The sequence below is a fragment of the Poecile atricapillus genome, chromosome 27 (assembly GCF_030490865.1).
Source record: "Poecile atricapillus isolate bPoeAtr1 chromosome 27, bPoeAtr1.hap1, whole genome shotgun sequence".
NCBI lineage: Eukaryota > Metazoa > Chordata > Aves > Passeriformes > Paridae > Poecile > Poecile atricapillus.
The window spans coordinates 5,618,515-5,643,913 of record NC_081275.1 but is presented as its reverse complement, the minus strand read 5'-3'; the positions used below and the strand labels follow the sequence as shown (position 1 = coordinate 5,643,913).

Below are 25,399 nucleotides of genomic sequence, written 5' to 3'. Positions count from 1 at the left end.
TGATGGACAAAACATGGGAATGTTTTCCCATGACCTCCCTCACTGCCTGCTCAGGAAACCCGCTGTAGGAAATTCCAGGCTCCTGCCCTCTCCCAGCTGCCAAACCTGGCTAAAAAATCCCCTCTTTGGCTCAGAAATCCAAAAGCAGCTATAAATGAACATTCCCCCTGTTTATTGAATCCAAACAATATTTGGATTTAAGGAAAATATCCCTCCAGCAATTCCACTCATCCCACACCAGCAATCCCAGGGGCAATCCAAGCCTGGAGCAGCTCCTATAAATCCCTGGGCATATGGGAACAGCAGCTCCTGCTCCATCTCAACAGAGCCAAAGTTGCTTTTCAAGCCCTGCCTTGGCTCTCCCCAGCTCCAGGAGAATTCCAGAGGTCCTAGAGAGCAATTCCCAAAACCTGGAGTTCGTGGGGTTTGTGGAACCTGGAAGACCCAAACCCTGAGGAACCTTTGAGCTGCTGCTCCTCCCTGGGGTTTGCGGCTGCTCAATCAAACATGAATTAATTTGTCGGGGCTGCTCTGGGACACCAGGGGCTGCTGGCAGCTGGCAAATGTGGACCTGTTCTTCCTGGGAACGCTGATTCCAAGAATTCTGGCTGACCCAGGGAATCCTGGATAATTCAGGGAATGCTGGCTAATTCAGGGAATCCTGGATAATTCAGGGAATGCTGGCTATTCTGGGGAATGCTGGCTCTCCCCAGGACACAGCACATTTTAGGTGACACCAAGCAGACCCCTAAAGGTCCCCCTGCCTTGAGTGAGCTGATCCAAGGGCAGATTTTCCTATTCATAAAAACCAACGACTTCTGTCCTGAGCCCCTCTGGGTTATTCCTGCCCCAGGCCCCTTTGCCTTTCTGGGCCCCATTTATTCCCATTTTCAGAAGGATGAGCAGCCCTGAGCCCCTGGGTTTGGGGGGATTTTCCCAGTTATTGCTGCCTGGGAATGCCCAGCCTCTCCAGGATGCAGGAATTCCCTGTGCAGCCGTGGCTTTTCCCAGCTGATTTTTAACCAAAACGACTTCTCTGGGAATTCCATCCCAGCCTCTCCCCACCCTCCCAACCAGGAATTCCTTCCCAATATCCCATCCAGCCCTGCCCTCTGGCACTGGGAGCCATTCCCTGCCTCCTGTCCCTCCATCCCTTGTCCCCAGTCCCTCTCCAGCTCTCCTGGAGCCCCTTTAGGCCCTGGAAGTTTCTCTGGAATTTCTCCTCTCTGGAATTGTCCAAATTTTGTTCAACCAAAGGCTGTGAGCACAAATCAAGCACAGGAAAATCCTTCCAGGGCTGTGGATGCTTCAAAAGCCTCCTTAAAAAAAAAAAAAAAAATATATATAAAAAAAGCCCCAAATTCAAGGAAATATTTATTGAAGGCAAATCCAAAGGAATCCGAACCCTCTGGCTTTGGGAATCTGGGAGAGCTGAGATAAGGCCTTAAAAGCCAATGGATGAGGTGTTAAAATGAAATCTGCATTTCCAGCTTTCCTTGGAGCTTTGTTGCTGTCAAATGCCCAGAACTGAAATAGGAGCCTTCAAAATAGCACCAACACTTGGGAATATGTGGGAAAATATGGGAAAAACCTTGGAATTGGGGGTGGTGCCACCAAGGTGACAAAGTTTGGGGCTGTTCACTGTCCCAGGAGCTCTAAAGGTGTTTGCAAACATTGGATTTTTATTCCTGATTTTTCCGAGCACTGGGAGCGAGGTCTCGGAGCCCCAGGTGAGGTTTGGGGATGCTCTGCTTTCCCTCGGGAATCATCCAGGTCATTCCCTGATCCCAACCCTTCTCTGGGTGGCTCCATTTCCTTCCTGGAGCTCAGAGCATTTTAATCAGTCCCAGGGAGACTCCAGGAGATTTCAGGGCTGGAAAAAGCTTTGGAGATAAAAGTCTCTTCCAAAGGCTATTTAAATTTAATTGGATTAATCCCTTTGGCCCAGGGATCATCTTTTGCTCCCATTTTCTCCAGTTGGTGCTTGAGACCTCCCAGGTGCTTCCCGAGGGTAATTCCTGAACTCCTGGTGCTGAGGAGGGTGTGGGAAGGGTTTTCCACCCCAGGGAAGGGTTTCCCTGCTGGAGAGGCTCTGGAAGGGTTTAAATTGTGCTGAGCAGCAGCAGGACCTGGCAGTGTTCTCTTAAAGCAGCATTGCTTGGGGCAGCTCTGGGGGGACAAAAGAATCTGATCTGGAATATGAAATAATCTGTTCTGGAGGAATAAATAATCTGTTCTGGAATATTAAACAATCTGCTCGGGGGAATAAATAAACAGCTCGGAAAGAGCAAAGATTCTGCTTGAAGAACAAACAAGCTGCTCTGGAGGAATAAAGAATCTGCTCTGAAGGATAAATTACTTTCTCTGATGCAATATCTGATCTGCTCTAGAATATTAAATAATCTACACTGGGGGAGCAAAGAATGTGCTCTGGAGGGACAAAAAAATCTGGTTTGGATGAAAAAAACCCTGGTGTGGAATATAAAATAATCTGATCAGGAGGAGTAAATAATTTGCTTTGAAGGAACAAAAAATCAGCTTTGGAGGAGCAAATAAACAGCTCTGAAGGAACAAATAATCTGCTCTGGAGGGACAAATGGGCAGCTCTGGGATAGGAAAGAATCTGCTCCGAGGGAATGGCTGAGCTGCTGCCAGGGCTCTGCTGGGCTCCCCTGGAGGAGGCAGAACTGGGAAGGACTTGATGGGCACAGAGGGGACAAAATGAATCTCTGGGTGTGGGGGGACCCAGCTGGGGACAAAGAGGGACAAGGCGAGGGGGCAGGGGGAGGAGGATGGATCTGGGTGTGAGAAAGGCACCCAAATCCTTGGATTCAGCCTTTTCCTCCCATTGTCCCATCATGGAGTGAGGGAAGCTCATCCTCCTGTGCTTTGGGGACAGCTGGGGACAGTCCCCCAGAGGGGCTGGGGGTGCCTCAGTGACCTCCCCAGGGCTGGGGCAGCTGCCCTGGCTCTGTGGGGACAGTGACAGTGACAGTGACAGTGACAGTGACACAGTGACAGTGACAGTGACACAGTGACACAGTGACACAGTGACACAGTGACACAGTGACAGTGACAGTGACACAGTGACACAGTGACAGTGACACAGTGACAGTGACAGTGACAGTGACACAGTGACACAGTGACAGTGACACAGTGAGACAGTGACAGTGACACAGTGACAGTGACACAGTGACACAGTGACACAGTGACACAGTGACAGTGACACAGTGACAGTGACAGTGACACAGTGACACAGTGACACAGTGACACAGTGACAGTGACAGTGACACAGTGACACAGTGACAGTGACAGTGACAGTGACAGTGACAGTGACACAGTGACAGTGACAGTGACACAGTGACAGTGACACAGTGACAGTGACACAGTGACACAGTGACACAGTGACACAGTGACAGTGACACAGTGACAGTGACACAGTGACAGTGACAGTGACACAGTGACACAGTGACACAGTGACACAGTGACAGTGACACAGTGACAGTGACAGTGACACAGTGGCACAGTGACACAGTGACACAGTGACAGTGACAGTGACACAGTGACAGTGACACAGTGACAGTGACAGTGACACAGTGACAGTGACAGTGACACAGTGACACAGTGACAGTGACACAGTGACACAGTGACAGTGACAGTGACAGTGACACAGTGACAGTGACACAGTGACACAGTGACAATGACAGTGACAGTGACACAGTGACAGTGACACAGTGACACAGTGACAGTGACACAGTGACACAGTGACAGTGACAGTGACACAGTGACAGTGACACAGTGACAGTGACAGTGACACAGTGGCACAGTGACACAGTGACACAGTGACAGTGACAGTGACACAGTGACAGTGACACAGTGACAGTGACAGTGACAGTGACACAGTGACAGTGACACAGTGACAGTGACAGTGACACAGTGGCACAGTGACACAGTGACACAGTGACAGTGACAGTGACACAGTGACAGTGACACAGTGACAGTGACAGTGACACAGTGACAGTGACAGTGACACAGTGACACAGTGACAGTGACACAGTGACAGTGACAGTGACAGTGACACAGTGACAGTGACACAGTGACACAGTGACAGTGACACAGTGACAGTGACACAGTGACACAGTGACAGTGACAGTGACACAGTGACAGTGACAGTGACAGTGACACAGTGACAGTGACACAGTGACACAGTGACAGGAGCCGTGGGTGACCGTGCTGCACCCGGGCCCTTCCCGGTCACATTCCCAGCCCTTCCTCCTGCTCTGGGCCAGCAGCTGCGCCACAGCCTGGCTGGGACAGCCTGGGGACAGTCCTGAGCCAGGCCTGGGGACAGTCCTGAGCTGGGACAGGTTGGGGACAGTCCTGAGCCAGGCCTGGGGACAGTCCTGAGCTGGGACAGGTTGGGGACAGTCCTGAGCCAGGCCTGGGGACAGTCCTGAGCTGGGACAGGCTGGGGACAGTCCTGAGCTGGGACAGGGGACAGTCCTGAGCTGGAACAGGTAGGGGACAGTCCTGAGCTGGGACAGGCTGGGGACAGTCCTGAGCTGGGACAGTCCTGAGCTGGGACAGGTTGGGGACAGTCCCGAGCTGGGACAGGGGACAGTCCTGAGCTGGGACAGGGGACAGTCCTGAGCTGGGACAGGTTGGGGACAGTCCTGAGCTGGGACAGGGGACAGTCCTGAGCTGGGACAGGTTGGGGACAGTCCTGAGCTGGGACAGGGGACAGTCCTGAGCTGGGACAGGTTGGGGACAGTCCTGAGCTGGGTGCAGCAGTGCCCTGGGCACAAACAGGGCTGGCTGGGATGGGTTTGGGATTCTGCCAGGGAAGCCCTTGGGAAAAGGGCCGTGCCTGTGTGCAGTGCAGCCCTTGCAATGTTTGTGTTGTGGTTTCCTTTTCCACAGCTGCTATTCCAGGAAAAGAGGGAAGAGCCGTCTGCAGGGTTTGGCCGAGTGACAGGGGATCCCACACGAGGAGCTGCTCGGATATTTTGGAGTGGGAGCAGTGGGAAGGGAAGGGGTTTGTGGATGGAAAAGTCTCTTTTCTGTCTGTGGAAGCTCAGGGTGAAGGAAAGAAAATGGGGGTGTCCGGAGGGAGAGAGGGATTTGATGTTAACCGTCCCAAAATGTGCCATGCAGGGGAGGAGAATTCCTGTCTTCGTGAGGAAAGATGGCTTGGAATCCAGGGTTATGGAATTGTTCAGATTGGAAAAGCCCTCTGAGATGAGTCCAACATCCCCCAGCACTGCCAAGGCCACCACTGGCTCCTGTCCCCAGATGCCACATCCCCATGGATTTAAATCCCTGCAGGAATAGGGAGTCCAGCACTGGACAAGCCTTCCCGTGAAGAAATGTTCCCAATATCCAACCCAAACCTCGCCTGGCACAGCTGGGGGAGTTTCCTCTTGCATGGAATTCATGCCTGGAGAAAAAGGGCTCTGAGCCAGCTCCGCTCATCCTTGGGGTCTGCTCACCTTGGATCCACCCAGGGGACCTTCAGTTCTCTTGGAATTGTCACTTCCAGGGAAGGATCCTACTTTCCCCCCATTCTGCCCATATCCAACATCCCCCCAAAGCCAAAGTCTTGGCCCAGTCCCAGTGGGGAGCAGAGGATCCCCCAGTTTGCTCCTACAGCCCCTGGAGTGTTCCCCTGAGGGCTTCTCTCCAGCATTTTCCCAACCTTTTCCTCCAAGTCCTGCAGGTCATGGACACTCCCTGTAATTCCAGGCTGGAGCAGCTCACAACTCACATCCCAGGGGACAGCAGAGCTGATTCTGAGGGGAGAATGTCAAAGGCTGTCTTTATTTGTGTGCTGTCCCCTCAGCTGGGGCTGGGAGCGGGCTGCAGTGTCCCCAGATGAAGGAGTTTGGGTTGGTATCCCGGGATAACCTGTTCCAGTCTGGATCCTTTGTTTTCCCCACTGTTTTTCCTGCCAGTGGAAATGTTCTGCTCCCGTCTGGTGTTTGCCTGGGAATATTTATAGAGAGGATCCGGAGCTTTCCCCTCGCCAGACACAACCCAAGCTGTGCTGGACTCCTCCCAAATCCTGCCTTTCCTGCTCCTCTTCCCATCCCAGCCACTCCTGGGTGCTCCTTTCCCTGTCCCATCCATTCCCGTGTCCCCTCCCGTGGGCTGTTGGCACCTGGGGAGGTGTTGGGAGGAGAGTGGGATGAAATCCGGACTGGAGCCACCCCACCCTCCAGAACTCCTTAAAAAGGGATTTTCCATCTGGATAAGTCCAGGGATGGGGTGGGTGAATGGTCACCATGGTGACCGCTGGGATTGGTGGTCAGCTCTGAGGTGGCCAGGAGATGAGGAATTCCCTTGTTTGTCTCTCTTGGAGAATCCACCGGGATTCAGCTTTGCCTCATTCTTATCCAGTCACTGGATTTCACCTCCTGCTGTTTTATCCCCATTCCTTGAAAACTTTCCAGTGTCAGCAACACCATTCCCAAATTCCCATCAGGTAGGCACTGATGGATATTTTGGTCTATTTTTCCTCTCTCCAGCCCAATCCCAGCAGCCAGAGATGCCTGGAGTTTTCCCAGGTTGGTTGGGAAATCCTTCCCCTCGGAGCTGGGAATGCCCTGTGGGTGGCAGGAAACTCACTGCAAATGTTTTTATAATTCCATTTATTTATCCATAAAATCCCCCATGGGGGAGGGGGGGACACCTGGGGACACTGGGGGACAAAGGGAGAGAGGTGCTGCAATGCTTTGGGATACAGAGAGGGAAAATCCTTTCCTGGAGAGGAGAAGCTCCAGGGAGAGCTCAGAGCCCCTCCCAGGGCCCAAAGGGGCTCCAGGAGAGCTGGAGAGGGACTGGGGACAAGGGATGGAGGGACAGGAGGCAGGGAATGGCTCCCAGTGCCAGAGGGCAGGGCTGGATGGGATATTGGGCAGGAATTGTTCCCTGGCAGGGTGGGCAGGCCCTGGCACAGGTGCCCAGAGCAGCTGGGGCTGCCCCTGGATCCCTGGCAGTGCCCAAGGCCAGGCTGGACATTGGGGCTGGAGCAGCCTGGGACAGTGGGAGGTGTCCTTGCCATGGCAGGGGTGGCACTGGGTGGGATTTGAGGTCTCTTCCAACCCAAACCACTCCAGGATTTTGTGATCTCCCTTTCATCCATACCAAAATGTGGCTGGACATTCCATGCATCCATCCATCCATCCATCCATCATCCATCCATCATCCATCCATCCATCATCCATCATCCATCCATCATCCATCCATCATCCATCATCCATCCATCATCCATCATCCATCCATCATCCATCCATCCCAAAGGGGCAGCAGCACTGCCAGGACCCCTCCTCATCCCTGGCAATTCTGCTTCCCTCTGGCTCCTCCACCAGCCAGAATCAGCACCAGCTTTTCCCTATTTAATTTTTCAGGATGTTCCAGGGGAAGCAGCAAAGCTCCTGGAGTGGGAGGGATGAGCAAGATCTGGTTCTGTGCCTTTCAGAGCTGTTTTCTTTTATTTTGATTTATTTGGGATCATCCCAGTCCCTGGGGGCAGCAGCTGAACGAGGCTGACAGACGGGTGACACCTCCGGCTCTGGATGGAACATCCCCCCCTCCCTCCCTCCCTCCCTCCCTCCCTCCCTCCCTCCCTCCCTCCCTCCCTCCCTCCCTCCCTCCCTCCCTCCCTCCCTCCCTCCCTCCCTCCCTCCCTCCCTCCCTCCCGGGAATCTCTGCTCCTTCCCCACTCCCCGTTCCTGCCTACAGCTCCCAGGGATGCCCGGGGCTCTGCTCCCTCCTGCACCTTCCCTGCCACGTGTGATTCCCAAGGGATGCTGAGGTGGGAAGGGCGTTTTGATTCCTTCCCCAGCATGGAGAAATCACGGAAGCAGCATCCCAGGATCATTCCTGCCTGCCCTGGGATGATCCCTGCAGGAGTGCAGGTTATGGGACACTTGTTCCCTCATTTAAATTATTAGAAATGTAGTTTAATAGGACAAGAGCAAGGAGCTGGAATATTGAATTCCTGGCTTCTGCTCATCCAGGAAAACCTTTCCCAGCCCTGGGCTGGAATCCTGGTGCTTCCTCCTGCTCGTTGATTATGTAAGGAGCTTTTCAAAAATATCCATGGAGCTCAGGATCTTCTGGCTCTCATCCCTCCTGTGGTCACCCTTCACTGCCACATGTGATTCCCAAGGGATGCTGAGGTGGGAAGGGGGTTTTTATTCCTTCCCCAGCACGGAGAAATTGTGGAAGCAGCATCCCAGGATCATTCCTGCCTGCCCTGGGATGACCCCCAGGAGAGCAGCTTCCCAGACATTTGTTCCCTCTTTTTAATGACTAAAAATTAACCTTAACAGGATACGAGCAAGGAGCTGGAATATTGAATTCCTGGCTCCTGCTCATCCAGGAAAACCTTTCCCAGCCCTGGGCTGGAATCCTGGTGCTTTCTCCTGCTCCTGGATTATGTAAGGAGCTTTTCAATAATATCCATGGAGCCATCTGGCCCCAGATTTGGGATGCAAATGCAATATGTTCCCTAAAAATAGCACAGCGGCTCCGTGGGGTTGTACAACACCTCCTGCTCCTCGGGAAGGGAGGGAATTGGGAAAGGAGGGAGCGGGGAAAAACCTCCTCTCCCGGCTGGGGAAGGGCTGGAGGAGCTCTGGAGTCCCAGCTCCTGCCCCTTCCCTCTCCAGGACCCAGGGATGGGGTGGAAGGCACCAAATAAACAAAAACTGGGAGATAAATCGGGAATTTCTGTAGGGAAGTTACATCCCAGGGTAGGTGGGAGCTCGGGTTTGTCCTGGATATTTACCCCAGTTGAAGGAGTTCCAGAACCATGGAATGCTTTGGGTTGGGTTCTCCAAGCCCCATCCAGCCTGGCCTGGGACACTTCCAGGCTGGAATTCCAGAGGTGCCAGAGGGAAGCATTGGCTCCATGCGTTCATCCCTTGGGATCAGAGACCCCTTTGCTTCTTTCCCAGCCTTTGCTCCATCCCGAATTTCCTTGGGATGACGAATTCCCTCTTTTCCTGACAAAGCCGCTTTTCCCTCTCTCTCCCGTTCCTGCCGTTCCCTCTCCCTGCAGCAGACAGAGATGGTGTCGTGCTGTGCTGACACCTGGGATGGCTCCAAACCTCCCTGGACAGCCCCTTCCAGGGCCTGACCACCCTTTCCATGAGACAATTTTCCCGAAATCCAACCTGAGCCTCCCCTGACACGCCTGGGGCCATTTCCTCTCATCCTGTCCCTTTTTCCCAGGAGAAATCCCGATCCCCTCGGCTGCCTCATCCTGTCCAGGAGTTGTGGAGTCAGAAGGTCCCCCCTGAGCCTCCTTTTCTCCAGGATAAATTTATTTCCTTGAATCCAGGGGGGCTGGGTGTCCCCGGACCCCACACAGCCCCAGGACATCGGTGCTGTTGTATCCCGGTGGGAACAGCCCCTTTTCCCAGCTGGATGTGACAGACATCTCCCTTTTATCCAGGGGGAAATTCCTTGTCCCTGATTGCTCCCGGAGCTCAGCCCACAGCAGAAACACACTCGGGACAAATCTGGAGCGAGTGGTTTTCCCTGCGTGGCCTCAGCTGGGATGAACCCTTGGATCCCCATTCCCAGGCAGCTTCCAGGGAACTAAAACCCCAAATCCATGGAAATGAGAGCATGCTCGGGCCAGCCAAACGGGTGAAACTTCACAACTCCACGTTTTCCCAGGGTGGGATTGCAGCTCCCACGTTTCCATGGCAATTGGATGTTTTGTTTTAATCTAGAAATCTTTGTCTGGGAAAAATGGGAGCGTTGAGAGTTCGGTCAAGATTCCTGCCTGGATATGGAGGGGTTGGAGGGGCAGGAGACTCCCTGGGAGCACAGATAGCATCCAGGGATCCCCTGCTCAGCTGGGGGCACCTGAGGACACAAATCCGAGTCCCGGAATCATGAGGAGTGTGGGAGGATTTTGGGAATCTCGGGGTTGGTGGGAACAGGGAGCACACCCAGAACAGCTCGGGCTGCTCCATCCCGTGCTGGGAATTCCTGCCCTTCCCAGGGGTCACACAGGAGGTGGGGTGGTTCCTGGGAAGTGGGGGAGCCCTGGAAGATGGGGGAGCCCTGGGAAGAGAAAATTCCTGGAAGGTTTGGGGAGCCCCGGGAAGGTTGGGGAGCCCTGGGAAGGCTGGAGATCCCTGGGAAGGTTGGGGATCCCTGGGAAGGTTGGGGAACTCCGGGAAGTTTGGGGATCCCTGGGAAGGGTGGGGAGCCCTGGGAATGGTGGGGAGCCCTGGCTCACCGTTTCCATGGCGATATCAAGCAAAGGATGCTGGAAAACCTCGGGCTGAACTCGACATCCCACAGCATTCCCGGGCCAGCTCTGGCTCCTGCTCCAGGTCCTTCCTTCTGGAGGAGCACTGGGAATCCCAGGCCCAAGTGTCCTCCCGGGATGCACATCTGGGCTCCCTGCCAGATGTGGCTCCTGCAGCTGCCCCGGCGCCGTTGCCGCCCCCCAGCCCCTCCTGGGGGTGGGAAGAGCCCTTGGAGACACTTCCAGCCCAAGGAATTCCTTGGGATGTCGTTCCCATTATACAGAAGGGAGACTGAGGCCAAGGACAGTGAAAATCCAGGAGAATCCAAACCTTTCCCAGCTCTCTTCCCTCTGGTGCAGAAGATTTATGGGAATTTACTGAGGAATTCCCAGATGGAGCCGTGTGGGACCTGCTTTGGCTTTCTCCAAGCAGGAATATACCCCTGGAGCTGCTGGCTGGGGCCAACAATTCCAGAGGATAACAATTCCAGAGGATAACAATTCCAGAGCTATGGTTATGGTTATTCTGGAATAACCATTCCAGAAGTGAGGAATCACAGTTGCAGAACTGGGGATAACAATTCCACCAGAAACACTTCCCAGCTCTGGCTGTATCCTCATTTCCCAATAAATCAGTGCCAGGATCAGCTCCAGCTGTTCATTCCCAGGTGGAATTGGATGTGTTTGGACAGGACCAGGCAGGGTGACAGGGAAGCTCCCGCTTTTGGCAGCACTTGGAATTTTAATTCCTGAAATTTCGTCCCAGCCAAGCTCTACCGGAGCTCCCTGCAGAGTTTTCCAGGGATGCTCTTCCCAAAAACGCCCTGGAAAGGCAACAGCAGGAGTAGGAAGTTGAGCTTCCCCCTGCAGCCAGCTGGGAGCAGGTGCTGAATTAATCCTGGATTTAATTCAAGATCCTTTAATCCTGCAGGGAAAAGAACAGCTCGGGATTTGTTGGGAGACACCGCCCTGGAAGCAGGAATGGATTTCATGTGTGGGAAAATTCAGTTCTCAAGGAATCCTGGGTTATTCCCAACCTGGAATGCACTAAAAGCAGAATTTCCAGGCTCTGAGAGTGGGGCTGGAGATGAAGGAATTGGTTTTGCTTCCTCACATCCCAAAATAAGGTTTAAAACTGGGGTGTGCCAAATCCCAAGGGATTTGGATTGATTTTGAATCTGAAGATTTCAGGGTTACTTTTCCCCATGTGGATGGGTGATTCCAAAAACTGGGCTCAGGATTCATTGGGAGACTCTGCTGGGTACATGGATTTACTGTATGGAAAAATGCAATTTCCAAGGAATTTTTTATTATTCCCAGCCTGGAATGGGCTATAAACTGAATTTCCAAGCCCTGAGAGTGGGGCTGGGGATAAATGAAGTGTTCCAAACGTCCCAAATGAGGTTAAAAACTGGGAAGTGCAACCCAAATCCCAAGAGATTGGGATTGATTTTAGTTTCTCTGAGCAAATCCAAGGATTCCAGGATTATTTTTCCCCATGGTGATGGGTGTTTGTAAAAAATGGGATGGGAAGATCAGTGGCTCAGTCCCAGAACTCCCAGAAAAAGCCATTCCAAATGATGCTAAAATTAGAAAAAACTGGGAAAAAAGAAAGTCAAATTGGAAAAAGAAGTTGTAAAATGGTCAAAAATTCCTGAAATTGGAAATATGAATAAAATCATGGCTGGGATTTTCCCCTGGGACATCCAGAGCCCTCTCCAGTGCCACGGAGCCCTTTGGGATTTGCTGTGTCCAGGGAAAATTCCTTCTGAAATGAATGAACCCAAACCCAGATTTTTGGTGCTGCTGGGCCCTCCCTTTTCTCACAATTCCAGGAAATATTTAATCCTCACTAAAGCTCCTGAATCCCAGCATGGGTGTGGAATATTTCGGATGCAGTTAATGAGTTCTGATCCAGGCACTTCCATCCAAGCTGGGCTTTTAACTCCCCTCTCCTAGCAGCAAACAGGGATTTTGGAAGGAATAGATATTTTAGGAGAAGGGACAATTTTTCCAAGCCAATTCCATGTTTTTGGTTTCATCCCTGTGCGGGAAAAACAAGGAAAGCTGCCTGGCGTTGGCAGCTCCTCTTAAAAAATCCTGTTTATTTTGTTTTCTGGGTTATCATCACTGATGGGATTCCACAAATGTGGGGTTTAATCCCAAAGTCTTTTCCACAGTGTGGCCTTTCCCTCCCTTTCCATGGGCACCGCTGGCTTCATTCCAGGATTTCCCATTTAAAATTCCAAATCCTGCTGTTTTTAAGATTAATTTGGATACCTGCAGGCTGGATCTTGGTATGGATGGACAGGGATTTACCCATGGATAGAGCTGGACATGGGAAATCCATGGATTTAGAGCTGGGGCAGGTGCAGAAATGGGCAGAGGAGTTTTGGATGGAAAATATTTTGGGAAAATTCCTGTTGCCCAACAAATTCAACTAAATAGGAGTATTTTCATCTGAGGTGTCAGGGAATTACTGAGGGAAGCAGATGGAATCTCCTCTGGAGTGCTGGAAGGGGATCAACACCCGGCAGAGCCGTGGGGGTGGGTGGGATCAGCAGGAGTGGGAATAATGGGATGGGAATTGGAGCTGGAAGGGTTGGGGGAATCTTGGGAAGCGTTTGAGCCTGGTCTGGGATTTGGGCAGCTGGGGCAGATCCTGGGATGCTGTGGGGCTGTGGAGATGGGATGGGATTGGGATGGGATTGGGATGGGATTGGGATGTTCTCCATCACCAATGGCATTTGGGAAGAGCTGGCAGGGGTTTGTCCCCAAAAACTGTGGGAATGTGTGCTTTGGGCTGGGCTTTTCCCAGGAGGTGACAGCAGTGTCTGGCCCGGGGACTCCAGAATTCCAAACTCCTGGATCAGCTCTTGGCCATGGCTTTGCTGAGCTGGGAGGTGACGCCTTGGAGGGGCTGGAAGGGAGGGGATCCAAGCACTGGGACGCTCCCGTTTATCCTGGCAAATTCCAACCTGAACCCATCCCCACCGCTGCGGTCTCGCTTTTTTTGCCTTGGCAGCTTCTGGGTGAGCAGGATCTGTTTAGGTGGGATTTTGGGAAGGAATTCCTGGCAGGGTGGGCAGGCCCTGGCACAGGTGCCCAGAGCAGCTGGGGCTGCCCCTGGATCCCTGGCAGTGCCCAAGGCCAGGCTGGACATTGGGGCTGAAGCACCTGGGACAGTGGGAGGTGTCCTTGCCATGGCAGGGGTGGCACTGGGTGGGCTTTGAGGTCCCTCCCAATCCAAACCATTCCAGGGTTCCATGATCCTGTGAGGAAAATTCTCTTGGGAGAAAGTGGCAGAGCCCTTTGCAAGCAGAGTTAAATCCTGAATTCCTGAGATCCACAAAACCTCATCCAGTGTCCCCTCATTGTCCCCTTGTCCCCTGCCTGTGTCCTCCCAGCATTCTTCGAGCAGACCTTGGAGAAGCAGCTCCAGAGCTGGGAATGGTTGGGATTCCCCTGAAATTCTCCCAGAGCTGTTAGAACTTGAAATGCACAATGAAATAGTAGGAAAATCCTAAAGAATAGTGGGAAGCTGAGGAATGATTCATCCTCCAACAGAAACTCCTCAGATGTGGAGGTGGCACTGCTGGTCACCAGCGTGGATCCAGATCCAGGAATATTCCAGGTTTAGGACAAATTTGGGTTTGTTAACAACTTCCCTGTCATTCCTTAGCCCCAGGTGGAATCTCAGGTTTGTTGGGATGTGGGAGCAGCAGGAATCCCGAGGAGAGGAGGTGCCAGTCCTGGGTGTGTGGGGTTAGGAGCCCACGGGGCCGGTCTGATCTCCTCAGTTCTGCTTCCAAAGCCACTTGGTGACTTTTGTCCACTCATTTTAGTGGAAAAGAGGGACTGACCTCAAGTTACTCCAGGTGGATTTGGAATGTGGAAACCTCCCATCACCCTGAGCTCTGATGTGTCCAAGCCCAAAAGGCTTTTCCAGCTTGGAGCAGCTGCCAATCCCAAAATTCCTTGACATTTAGGACATTTTTTATGTCATTTCATGACCAACATTCCCAAGTGGCCTCAGGCTGTGTCAGGGATGGGACAGCAGAGGGGAATCCATGAATCCATGAATCCATGAATCCTCAGCATTGGAGCCCTCCTGGAAAGTGGGAACAGCTCGTGCTGGGGAAGGAGGAGTTGGTTTGGTTTGGTGATGTGGGAATGTCACCAAAGTGTCCTCCAACCAAATTCCAGCTGGAAATGGGAGGTCCCCCCTTTCTCTTCCTTGGAAGTTCAGAGCAGGCTGGAGCCACTGTTCCAGGGAGGATCAGGAGCCAGGGATGCTCCTGGTGCCAGTGGGAGCTGATTTGGGACGAGGTGCAGGAGGTTCTGCTCCCAGCAAATCCGATTGCTGGATTTCCTCCCTCAGTTGCCAGGGATCTGATCATCCAGGTGGGAACATTCCAGCTGTTCTCGAGCTCCTTAACCTCCCCCTTCTCTTCCAGAGGAGACGACATTCGAGGCCGGAGTCAAGGTGCAGATCCACAGCCAGTCTGAGCCTCCCTTCGTCCAGGAGCTGGGATTTGGGGTGGCCCCTGGATTCCAGACCTTTGTGGCCACCCAGGAGCAAAGAGTAAGTCCCGAATTCCCGTTCCACCCCAGGATCCCTCCCAGGCTTCCTGGGAGAGGTTCCTTCTCTGTAATTGATGCCCCTTGAGATGCAGCTCCAACAGGTTTTTGATGCCTTGCTTCACATTTCTTGGGATGAGGGCAGCTTTCCCAGGTTATCTCCCATGCATTCCCACAGCTCCTTAAAGTCCCACAGCAATTCCATCTCCAGGAGGGATTTCATCCCTGGTGACTTCCCTGCTTTGCTCTTCCATGGTTGGAGTTGAGCAGTGGCAGCTCCAAGTGTTGGGTCCTGTCCAACCCGCCAGAGTTTTCCCAGGAAAAAACACATTCCAAGGATATAAAAAGAGGCAGGAGGACAATTTCCTGATGGAGAACAATGGGAATCTTTCAGGTGACACCAAAACATCCCCACGATTTATGACAAACTCTGCTGGGATACACAGGAATCATCTTCTGTGAATCCCAGCAGTGACACATCCACATGATGGATGGATGGATGGATGGATGATGGATGGATGGATGGATGATGGATGGATGATGGATGGATGGATGGATGGATGGATGGATGGATGGATGGATGATGGATGGATGGATGATGGATGGATGGATGATGGATGGATGGATGGATGATGGATGATGGATGGATGATGGATGATGGATGGATGATGGATGGATGGATGGATGGATGGATGGATGGATGGATGATGGATGGATGGATGGATGATGGATGATGGATGGATGGATGGATGGATGGATGGATGGATGGATGGATGATGGATGGATGGATGATGGATGGATGGATGGATGGATGGATGGATGGATGGATGGATGATGGATGATGGATGGATGATGGATGGATGATGGATGGATGATGGATGATGGATGGATGGATGATGGATGGATGATGGATGGATGATGGATGATGGATGGATGGATGGATGATGGATGGATGGAGGGATGGAGGGATGGATGGATGGATGGATGGATGGATGGATGGATGGATGGATGATGGATGGATGAGGGATGATGGATGATGGATGGATGGATGGATGATGGATGGATGATGGATGGATGGATGGATGGATGGATGGATGGATGGATGGATGGATGGATGGATGGATGATGGATGGATGATGGATGGATGGATGGATGGATGGATGATGGATGGATGGATGATGGATGGATGGATGGATGGATGGATGGATGATGGATGATGGATGGATGATGGATGGATGATGGATGGATGATGGATGGATGGATGGATGGATGATGGATGGATGGATGGATGGATGGATGGATGGATGGATGGATGGATGGATGGATGGATGGATGATGGATGATGGATGGATGATGGATGGATGATGGATGGATGATGGATGGATGGATGGATGGATGGATGATGGATGATGGATGGATGATGGATGGATGATGGATGGATGATGGATGATGGATGATGGATGGATGGATGATGGATGGATGATGGATGATGGATGGATGGATGGATGGATGGATGGATGGATGGATGGATGATGGATGGATGGATGATGGATGGATGGAGGGATGGAGGGATGGATGGATGGATGGATGGATGGATGGATGGATGGATGGATGGATGATGGATGGAGGAGGGATGATGGATGATGGATGGATGGATGGATGATGGATGATGGATGGATGGATGGATGGATGGATGATGGATGGATGATGGATGGATGGATGGATGGATGGATGGATGGATGGATGGATGATGGATGGATGATGGATGGATGATGGATGATGGATGGATGGATGGATGGATGGATGGATGGATGATGGATGGATGGATGGATGATGGATGGATGGATGGATGATGGATGGATGGATGGATGGATGGATGGATGATGGATGGATGGATGGATGGATGGATGGATGGATGGATGGATGGATGATGGATGATGGATGGACAGGGATGGGAAGGGCTGGACAGGGCATCGTGTGGTGCCTGATGCTCAAAGATTTTGGGAACAGCTCCTCGAGTCAGACCCACCTGGCAGCTCCAGCAGTGATTGAAACGATTTGTCTTCCTTAAAAATCCCATCCTGGATAAGATTCGGGATCAGGGCTGGGAGCTGGAGCCTGAGAGGATCTTGATGTCTTTGAGTTAAATTGGTGCAAATTCCAGGGCTTTGCTGCAGCTGCTGGAATCCTTCCCCACCCCACTGCCAGCACTGCCTATTTCAATATTTCCATTAAAAATGAGAATTTTAACCAGGAGAACATCATCCAGATGAGAGAGAGGGGAAACATCCCTCCCCAAAGGCCCCCTTCACATGGGAAATTTAGAGGACAGAAGAACAGATTTAGGGACTCTCAGCTCCAGGGTGTCCCTTTTTCCAGGGGTTTTGCCAGAGTTTTGCTGTTGGGAGAGGGAAGGGCTCATTCCTGGCATTTTCTGACTGGTTTAGAACCATCTGAGGCCTCCAAAACTTTTCCCAGGAGAGCTGGAGGGATCTCCTGCATTCAGCTCCCACCCCAATCCCTCTTCCCAGAAAGTCATTTTTAACCTAATTACAGCCATTAATAACTTCCTCTAATTAATTATCCCTCAGGGACCTTCTGGGCTTCCCCCACCTTCCCAACGTGCAGCTTTTGTCCCAGTCCCTCATTTAGTCTGGGTTTTTCCAACTGAATCTCTCCGTCTGTGCTGCTCCTTTAATAAAGCAGAGCCAAAGGTGGAACAGCTCCAGGAAAATCCCCCAGGAACTGAGCTCAGGAAGTTATTGGGGTCCTGAACCTCGAGTTTTATACCCTGGGCCATAAAATAAATGATCCTGCAGCCAGAAAAAAAAAAAACCAGGAATAAAGTGGAGATGGTTTCTCATCTCCCTGCTCAGAGCAGCCTCAGGCTCTGAGCTTTTTATTCAGGGATAAAAAATGTGGAGTGGGGAGGATTTGGGATGTTGGGAGCTGTGGATCCTCTGTGGGACAGAATTTGGGGTATGGGGGTTTCATTCCTGGTTCTGGAATCATTTCCTGTGGCCGTGCTCAAATTCCTCCCTTTTTTCTTCATCCCACTCTGGAAATCAGAGCATTCCCTGGGCTTTGCTTCCTGATTTTCTGACTTCCCAGGGCTGCAGCTGCCAGCACCAGTGAGGATTCACATCTTGGGACCAGGGCATAAATCCTGGCTTTCCACCCAGAGCTTCCCAAAATCCCCTGTCCAGAGCCAGCTCTGGCTCCGTGGTTGGGATCTCAATAAATCTCCTTCACAATGAGCTCCCAGGCTGGAAAAATGGGAATTAAATCAGCTTTGCTCCTCCTCCAGTGGCTGCACCCCGTGGTTCCTGCAAGGAGACACTTTGGGATGCATTTCCCGCTTTGGGGGTTGATGCAGGAGTGACCTCTGGAGCGTCCCAGGAGGGACCTGGCAGTGTCAGGGTTGGGAATGCTGAGCCAGCAACAAAAACTGCTGAGAAAGCAATTCCAGGAGGAGGTTTGTCCTTAAAATGTGGTGGATGAGTTAAAGAGGCCAAGCTGCTTATGGATGTGTGGCCAAGGGAGACGTTTCCTGGTTGAAAAAAAGTGGGATTGTTCATCCTGGAGGAGACACCAGGGGTGACCAAACTGTGACCTTCCAGGACCTGAAGGGGCCACAGGAAAAATAGGGAATATTTCCAAGGGATGGAGGGACAGGACACAGGGAATGGCTCCCAGTGCCAGAGGGCAGGGCTGGATGGGATATTGGGCAGGAATTGTTCCCTGGCAGGGTGGGCAGGCCCTGGCACAGGGTGCCCAGAGCAGCTGGGGCTGCCCCTGGATCCCTGGCAGTGCCCAAGGCCAGGCTGAACATTGGGGCTGGAGCAGTCTGGGACAGTGGGAGGTGTCCCTGCCATGGCTGGGGTGGGAATGGGTGGCTTTGAGGTCCCTCCCAACCCAAACCATTCCAAGATTCCATGAAACCTCAGACTGGACCCGTCGCTGAAGTTCAGGGGAACTGAGGCTGAGCTCCCTGAGGGAAGCACACGATGGATGATTGCAATGAGAACAGGAGGGTCTGGATGGGAAATCCTCCCTGGATCCCCCTCCACACCCGAGTGCCGAGGGAAAGGAGCTGGAGCCCTTCCCATGGATCCGGGAGCACGGAGCCGCTGCCTTTCCCACGGGATCAACCCCCACGGCCCCGTCCCAGCCACGGTGCCCTGTGCCTCCCTCAGGGATGCTCTGGGATCTCCAGGAGCGTTTCCATGGCAATTCCTGAGAGGATGAGTGAGGTTTGTGTGCTCAGGAATGGGAGCTGGGAAGGATCCATCACCTCCAGAGGGATCCCAAGGGAGGCCAGAACCCCTGGAATTGGGAATTGCCCTTCAGCTCCCACCACTCCCAGCTTTGGATGGATCCCCTTCCATTTTCACCTTTCCTGGCACTTTTGGGTGAGTCTGGTGTTGGAATCTCCCCCTCCAGACCTTGGGAAGCTGCACTATGCCTGCACTATCCCTGCAATATTCCCCTTTTCCCTGACCAAGGCTTGGATGGACACACTAAAATCCGTATTTTTAAGGGCTGATCCCATGAAGAAAGAGAAATTCCTCCTTCCTTCCCTTTTTCCAGGCTTTTTCCAAACCTCCTCTGTCAGGAATGGGATCAGACTTCCCAACAGAGCTGTGCAGAACATTCAGGGAAGATGGGAAGCACCTGGAAAAGGGCAATTCCTGCCAAGTTGGCCATAAAAATTTCAGAGGCTTCAGTGAAGCCCCAGGTTCCGAGCTGGAACGATGTTGTTTGATGGGGCTCTGGAGGCTCATCCCTTCCAAAGGTTTTATGGGATAGAGAGCAGAACTACAGAACTCCAGAGTGGGATTAGAGAGGCAGGAAAATGGGATTCAGGGATGGCTTGGAAAGCCTGATTTGCAGTCAGGGTGGAAGCACTGGGATTTGGGAATTAGGAGGAATTGAAGAACATTTCCCATGTTTGAGGTGTCATTTTATGAGGGATGGGTGCCAGGACAGAGGGAATGTGTGTCCAGGGAATGTCTGTTCCTTCCCAATATCCCACCTACCCCTGCCCTGTCCCTCCCACTGCCAGAGGGTGGGGACAGATGAGATATTGGGAAGGAATTCCTGGCTGGGAGGGTGGGGAGGCCCTGGAATGGATTTCCCAGAGCAGCTGGGGCTGCCCCTGGATCCCAGAAATCTCCCAGACCAGGCTGGATGGGGCTTGGAGCAGCCTGGGACAGTGGGAGGTGTTCCTGGGGTTGGAACTGGATGAGCTTTAATGTCCCTCCCAACCCCAACCATTCCATAATTCCGTGAATTTTTTACAGTTTCCTAACACTTGCTCCAAGCATTTTCTCCCACCCATGGTCTGACCCCTCCTGGAAAAAGCTTTGCCCCCTGATTTCTTTGTTCCCCTCAATCCCACAAACTCTCCCAGTGGATTCCTTCCAATTTATCCTTCAATTCTGAATTAATCCAACAAGGATTAATAAAGGATTAATAAAACCAGTCCCACAGAACCTTCATGGCACAGGAGCAGTTGGAAGTGGGAGATGGAAGAAAACTGAATTTGTAGGATGGGAGAGGGGTTTTGGTTGGAAAACAGGGTTGGGAGGGAAGGGAGGGAGATGAGGCAGAGCCTGGAAGAGGCAGAGATTGGGAAGGGAGGCCGGGAAGAAGCATCGGATCCAAGGATGAGGGAATGGTTTGAGTTTCCTGCTGCCCCTGTGTCCTGTGGAAAAGAGGATTTTATAAAAAGGTGTAGAAGTGAGGACAGGAAAACTTCAGAGGCCAATTCCACCCACCCCCCAAACTGGGCACCTCTGCCAGAGCTTGGGAATTGAGTCCAACCAATCCAGCCAGAATTTTCTGGGAGAATGAGGGGGAATGAGGGGGAATGGTCTGGCTCCCTCTGGATGTGGCAGGGAATGAGCAGGAGGAGAGGCAGAGTTTCTTGGAGCAGTGGGGAATCCCCATCCTGGAGGGATTTCATCCATGGGGATGTGGCATTTGGGGACAGGGGCAGTGGTGGCCTTGAGGGAACAGCTGGACTCGATCTCAGAGGGCTTTTCCAACCTTTATAATTCCATAATTTCCCATTATTGGGAATTTAAGGCTGATTTTGCACCTGAGCCACAGGCCCAGCTCAACCAGGGGGAGCAGGAGTGGGAGCAAACCTGGAATGAGGCTCTGGAGGGGCTTCCCTGGGCTTTTTATGGATCTCCAGGAGGTTTCAGTGCTGCTGTTCCTGTTGCATTTGCAAAGGAGGATCCTGGAGCTCCAAAATTCCATTTTTCCCTGGGCACTCACGGGCTCTGTAACGCCCCCGAGCTCTGCCCCAGGGGAGCTGCCAGGGGCTTTCAGGGTCAAATTCATCCCTTAAAACCAAATCCCCAGGAAGGGAGCAAATGGGAAGGAACAGCCAGGATGGGAAAGGAGCTGGAGATGCAAATGGACAATTCCAGCACCATTAACTGGGACAATTCCAGCACCATTAACTGGGAGCTGGGATCAGCCAGCCATGGCTGCTCCGGGTTTTGCAGCATTTCACAAGGGCTGGAGCTGCCTGGGATGGAAATTCCATGAAGCTGCTGCTGTTGAAGGTCTCATTAAGGATGGTTCTGATTCTGGTTTCCTCGGGATCGCTGGAGTTTGGTGCCATCAGCCATGTGAGAGGGTCTGGGCAGGAATCGGTGCTGGATCCATCCCAGAGCAGAAGGAAAATGGGGAAGGGAAAGGTTCTTCCCCCAGAGGTGCTGGCACTGCCCAGGCTCCCCAGGGAATGGTCCTGGCCCCGAGGCTGCCAGAGCTCCAGGAGAGCTTGGACAGCGCTCCAGGGATTGTTGGGATCCTGGGCAGGGCCAGGGTTGGACTCAGTCCTTGTGGGATCCTTCCCAACTCAGGATGTTCCAGGATTTTATGAAGCTGCCCTGACCTCTGCTGGGATCATCTTTCCCACATTTCCTTGTTTGAGAAAATGAAACAGGCAGGAAAAACAAGGATAGCACTTCCAATTAATTGAAGGAATGACCTCTGTGGCTGCAGGCAGATGCTGGCAGCTCCTGGGAGGCTCCGTGCCAGGAGCAGTGTGGAAAGGCAGGAATGTGGCCAGGGAAAGGCTGTGGCAGGAGCTGATCCTCCCCCACCCCTGGGATCCCTTCCCTGTGGGTTTTCCAAGCTCATCCCCCCTTTTCCTGGCATTTGGGACAAGCAGGATCCATCCAGCTTCCAAGGAGTCAAATCAATTTTTTCCTTCCCCTTTTAGCTCCTGCCAGCTGGGAACTGATCCCAGTAATCCTGGAGAAAGCCGGGATCAGGAGGGTTGGAAAAGCGTTTAAATCATTAATTAATTATTAACAACAGCAAAAGGGCCAGGCTGGGAGTTTGTCACCCCCAATTAGAGGCTGGAGCTGGATTTCCGTACACAGGAGCAGGAGAGGAGCCCTTGGGAAGCTGCCAGGGAGCATAATTCCTGCAGGATCCCAGGACAGGGATGTTCCTGCTGCCTTTTCCCTGCTTTTCCTGCTGCTTTGATGTGGTTTGTTCCCACTTTGGAGGCAGCAGGGAACAGTGGAGGGGGCAGCTCCACACCCCGGGGCTGATCCAGCCCCAGATCCTTCCCACCAACCCAAACTGGGACAATCTGGAAGAAAGGAAAGGGATTCCCTCGGGAATCCCTCAGGAGGATCTGGAGGGGCTGCAGGGAGAGGGATCGAACCCAATTAAGTCTCTCCCGTTAATTCTGTCCATGGCCGAGGGCTGGGATTGCTCCCTCCATCCTGCTCCTGTTCCTGGCTCCTTGGGGTGCCTTTCCCAGCATTCCAGCAGCTCCAGTGGCACCGAGAGCAGGAATCCAGGTCTGAAATGAGTTCAGCATTTCCATGGGATCAAGGCTGTGGATGGAAAGGCTTTTCCTGAGGTTTCAGCCCTGATTTGGCCAGGAAGGGATTCATGGAAGCCCTTAAGGATGGATTCCCCCTGGATTTAACCCCAGGGATTCCTGTGCCAGGCTGGGAGCAGCAGCTGGGAGAAAACTCCCCACATTTCCAGGGAATGTGCAGATTTTCCTGCTTGGGGAACGTTTGGTGGAGCTTTTCCAGTTTGTAAAGTGGAGTCTGCCAGGCAGAAATTCCAGCTGATCCTTCCACAGCTGCTCCCAGTCCCGAGACGTTCACTGTCACCTGGGACTGGGAGAGCTCCTTAGGGACAGCTTGTCCCGAGTGAGTTATCCCAGGAATCAGGGAGCTCCAGGGAGGGGGGACACCCTGAGGGGCTGCAGTGGCCACCCCAAAACAGAGGAGCTCCTGTGACAGGGAAGATATCCTGCCCTGGCCCTGTCCCCATCCCTGTCCCTGTCCCCAGCTGATGTCCTGTCCCTGTCCCCAGCTGATGTCCTGTCCCTGTCCCCAGCTGATGTCCCTGTCCCCAGCTGATGTCCTGTCCCTGTCCCTGTCCCCAGCTGACGTACCTGCCCCCGCCGTGGGGCGAGTGCCGCTCCCCGGAGCTGGGGCTGGCGTTTTTCCCGGTGTACAGCGTCACGGCCTGCAGGATCGACTGCGAGACTCGCTACATCGTGGAGAACTGCAACTGCAGGATGGTGCACATGCCAGGTCAGGGCCTGGGGACAGCGGGGCCAGCCTGGAGGGGCTGAGGACAGCTGGGGGAAGGAGGTGGCCGTGGCCTTTGGGAAAGGCTGGATCTGGAGCCAGCAGGACCATCCCTGTCCTGGGGAATCAGGGACAGCAGAGGGGGGAGGGAGGGCTTGTCCAGCCCTGCTCTGGGCTGGGGCAGCCTCACCTTCAGCTCTGGGGCACTTTTGGGCACCACAAAATAAAAAAGACATCAAAGAACTCGAGAGGGTCCAAAGGAAGGACATGAGGATGGGGAAGGGTCTGGAGGGGCCACACGAGGAGCAGCTGAGGGCACTCGGTCTGTTCATGTGGAGCAGGGGGGGCTGAGGGCAGAGCTCACTGGGGCTGCAGCTCCTCCCCAGGGACAGCTCTGATCTCTGCTCCCTGGGACAGGGACAGGACCCAGGGAATGGCTGGAGCTGGGCCAGGGGATTTGGGATGGAGATCAGGAAAGGTTCTTCCCCCAGAGGTGCTGGCACTGCCCAGGCTCCCCAGGGAATGGTCCCGGCCCCGAGGCTGCCAGAGCTCCAGGAGAGCTTGGACAGCGCTCCAGGGATGAACAGTGGGGATTGTTGGGGGGTCTGGGCAGGGCCAGGAGTGGGACTGGGTGATCCTGGGGGGCCCTTCCAGCTCAGGGTATTCCCTGATTCCCTGTGAAATAGGAGCAAGCCATGGAAGAGAGACCCGGGTCTGATTAAGGTTGGAAAAGACCTCTGGGATCATCAAATCCCACCTTTTTTAGCTCCAGTGCCACCCTGGGTACTGTTCCCAGCAGCTCCTGCAGGGAAAGGCCCCTGTGGGAGGCAGAGGTGGAGACAGCCAGGGTGGGGAGGTCCCTGGGTCCCCATGGACAGCTCGGTGTCCCCTTGTGATGGATTTGTCCTGTCCCTGCAGGGGACGCTCCCTTCTGCACCCCGGAGCAATACAAGGAATGCGCAGAGCCCGCACTCAGTGAGTACCGGGGGAATCCCTGAATCCAGGGGGATTCCAGCGGCCTGGATCTTCCTGGCTGCCAGGAACGGGGGAATCTGCAGCCTGGAGAGGGGTTGGGGTTAGCCCCAGGTTGCTGGGGAGTGCTGGATGCACCCTGGGATGAAGTTTCTCCTGGTTCTCCATGGGGCAAAAGGCTCCATGAGCACAGAAACCCTCGGGATCAGGGGAGCCCCAGGAGCCCCTGTGGGGCTGGCGTTGGGATGGAGGGACCCATTCCAAGTCTGGATTTAGGAGACTCAGCCATGAGTTCTCCGAGCTGTTGTTGATGACAGTGTGGCCTCCAGCAAGAGGCCTGTCTGAGGTGGTGAGAACTGGGATGAACCGGGACAGAGATGGCCAGGAGTGACCCCTTGGCCTCTTTCTGGGAGGGATAATGTCTGCTCCCACCCTGCTCCCTGGGATCCCACCCTGCTCTCTGGGATCCCACCCTCCTCCCTGGGATCCCATCCTGCTCCCTGGGATCCCACCCTGCTCCCTGGGATCCCACCCTGCTCCCTGGGATCCCACCCTGTTCCCTGGGATCCCACCCTGCTCTGTGTCCCTCCTCCCTGGGATCCCACCCTGCTCTGTGTCCCTGCTCCCTGGGATCCCACCCATTCCGTGTCCCTGCTCCATGAGCTCCGTGCCTGCCCCGCAGGTCTCCTGGCGGAGAAGGACAGCAATTACTGCATCTGCAGGACCCCCTGTAACCTCACCAGGTACAACAAGGAGCTCTCCATGGTCAAGATCCCCAGCAAGACCTCAGCCAAGTACCTGGAGAAGAAGTTCAACAAGTCGGAAAAATACATCTCGTGAGTGGGGGAGGACCTGGATTCCTTTGGGTTTTGGGAGGGAAATGTCTGGAAAGTGCCCAGTCCTGGCCAATCCATCCCCAGCACAGGGATGTCCTCCAGGGAAGAGCAGAGTGAAAACCTGGAAGAGATGAGGTTGATTTCTTCTCAGTAGAACA

At 53.3% G+C, this 25,399-nt stretch overlaps 1 protein-coding gene across 4 annotated transcripts in view; it reads left to right on the top strand.

Moving 5' to 3' along the window:
- The window catches only part of LOC131588980 (acid-sensing ion channel 2), a 409,841-nt gene that overhangs the window by 377,054 nt on the left and 7,388 nt on the right, over positions 1–25,399 (top strand). For 2 of the 4 annotated variants that reach the window (XM_058858069.1, XM_058858070.1), the window contains exons 3-6: positions 14,728–14,855; positions 23,256–23,436; positions 24,352–24,408; positions 25,088–25,241. In XM_058858069.1, the coding sequence (XP_058714052.1) occupies positions 14,728–14,855; positions 23,256–23,436; positions 24,352–24,408; positions 25,088–25,241 (520 nt within the window). The remainder of the gene's footprint in view (positions 1–14,727; positions 14,856–23,255; positions 23,437–24,351; positions 24,409–25,087; positions 25,242–25,399) is intronic. The other 2 variants (XM_058858071.1, XM_058858072.1) reach the window with 1 other exon arrangement.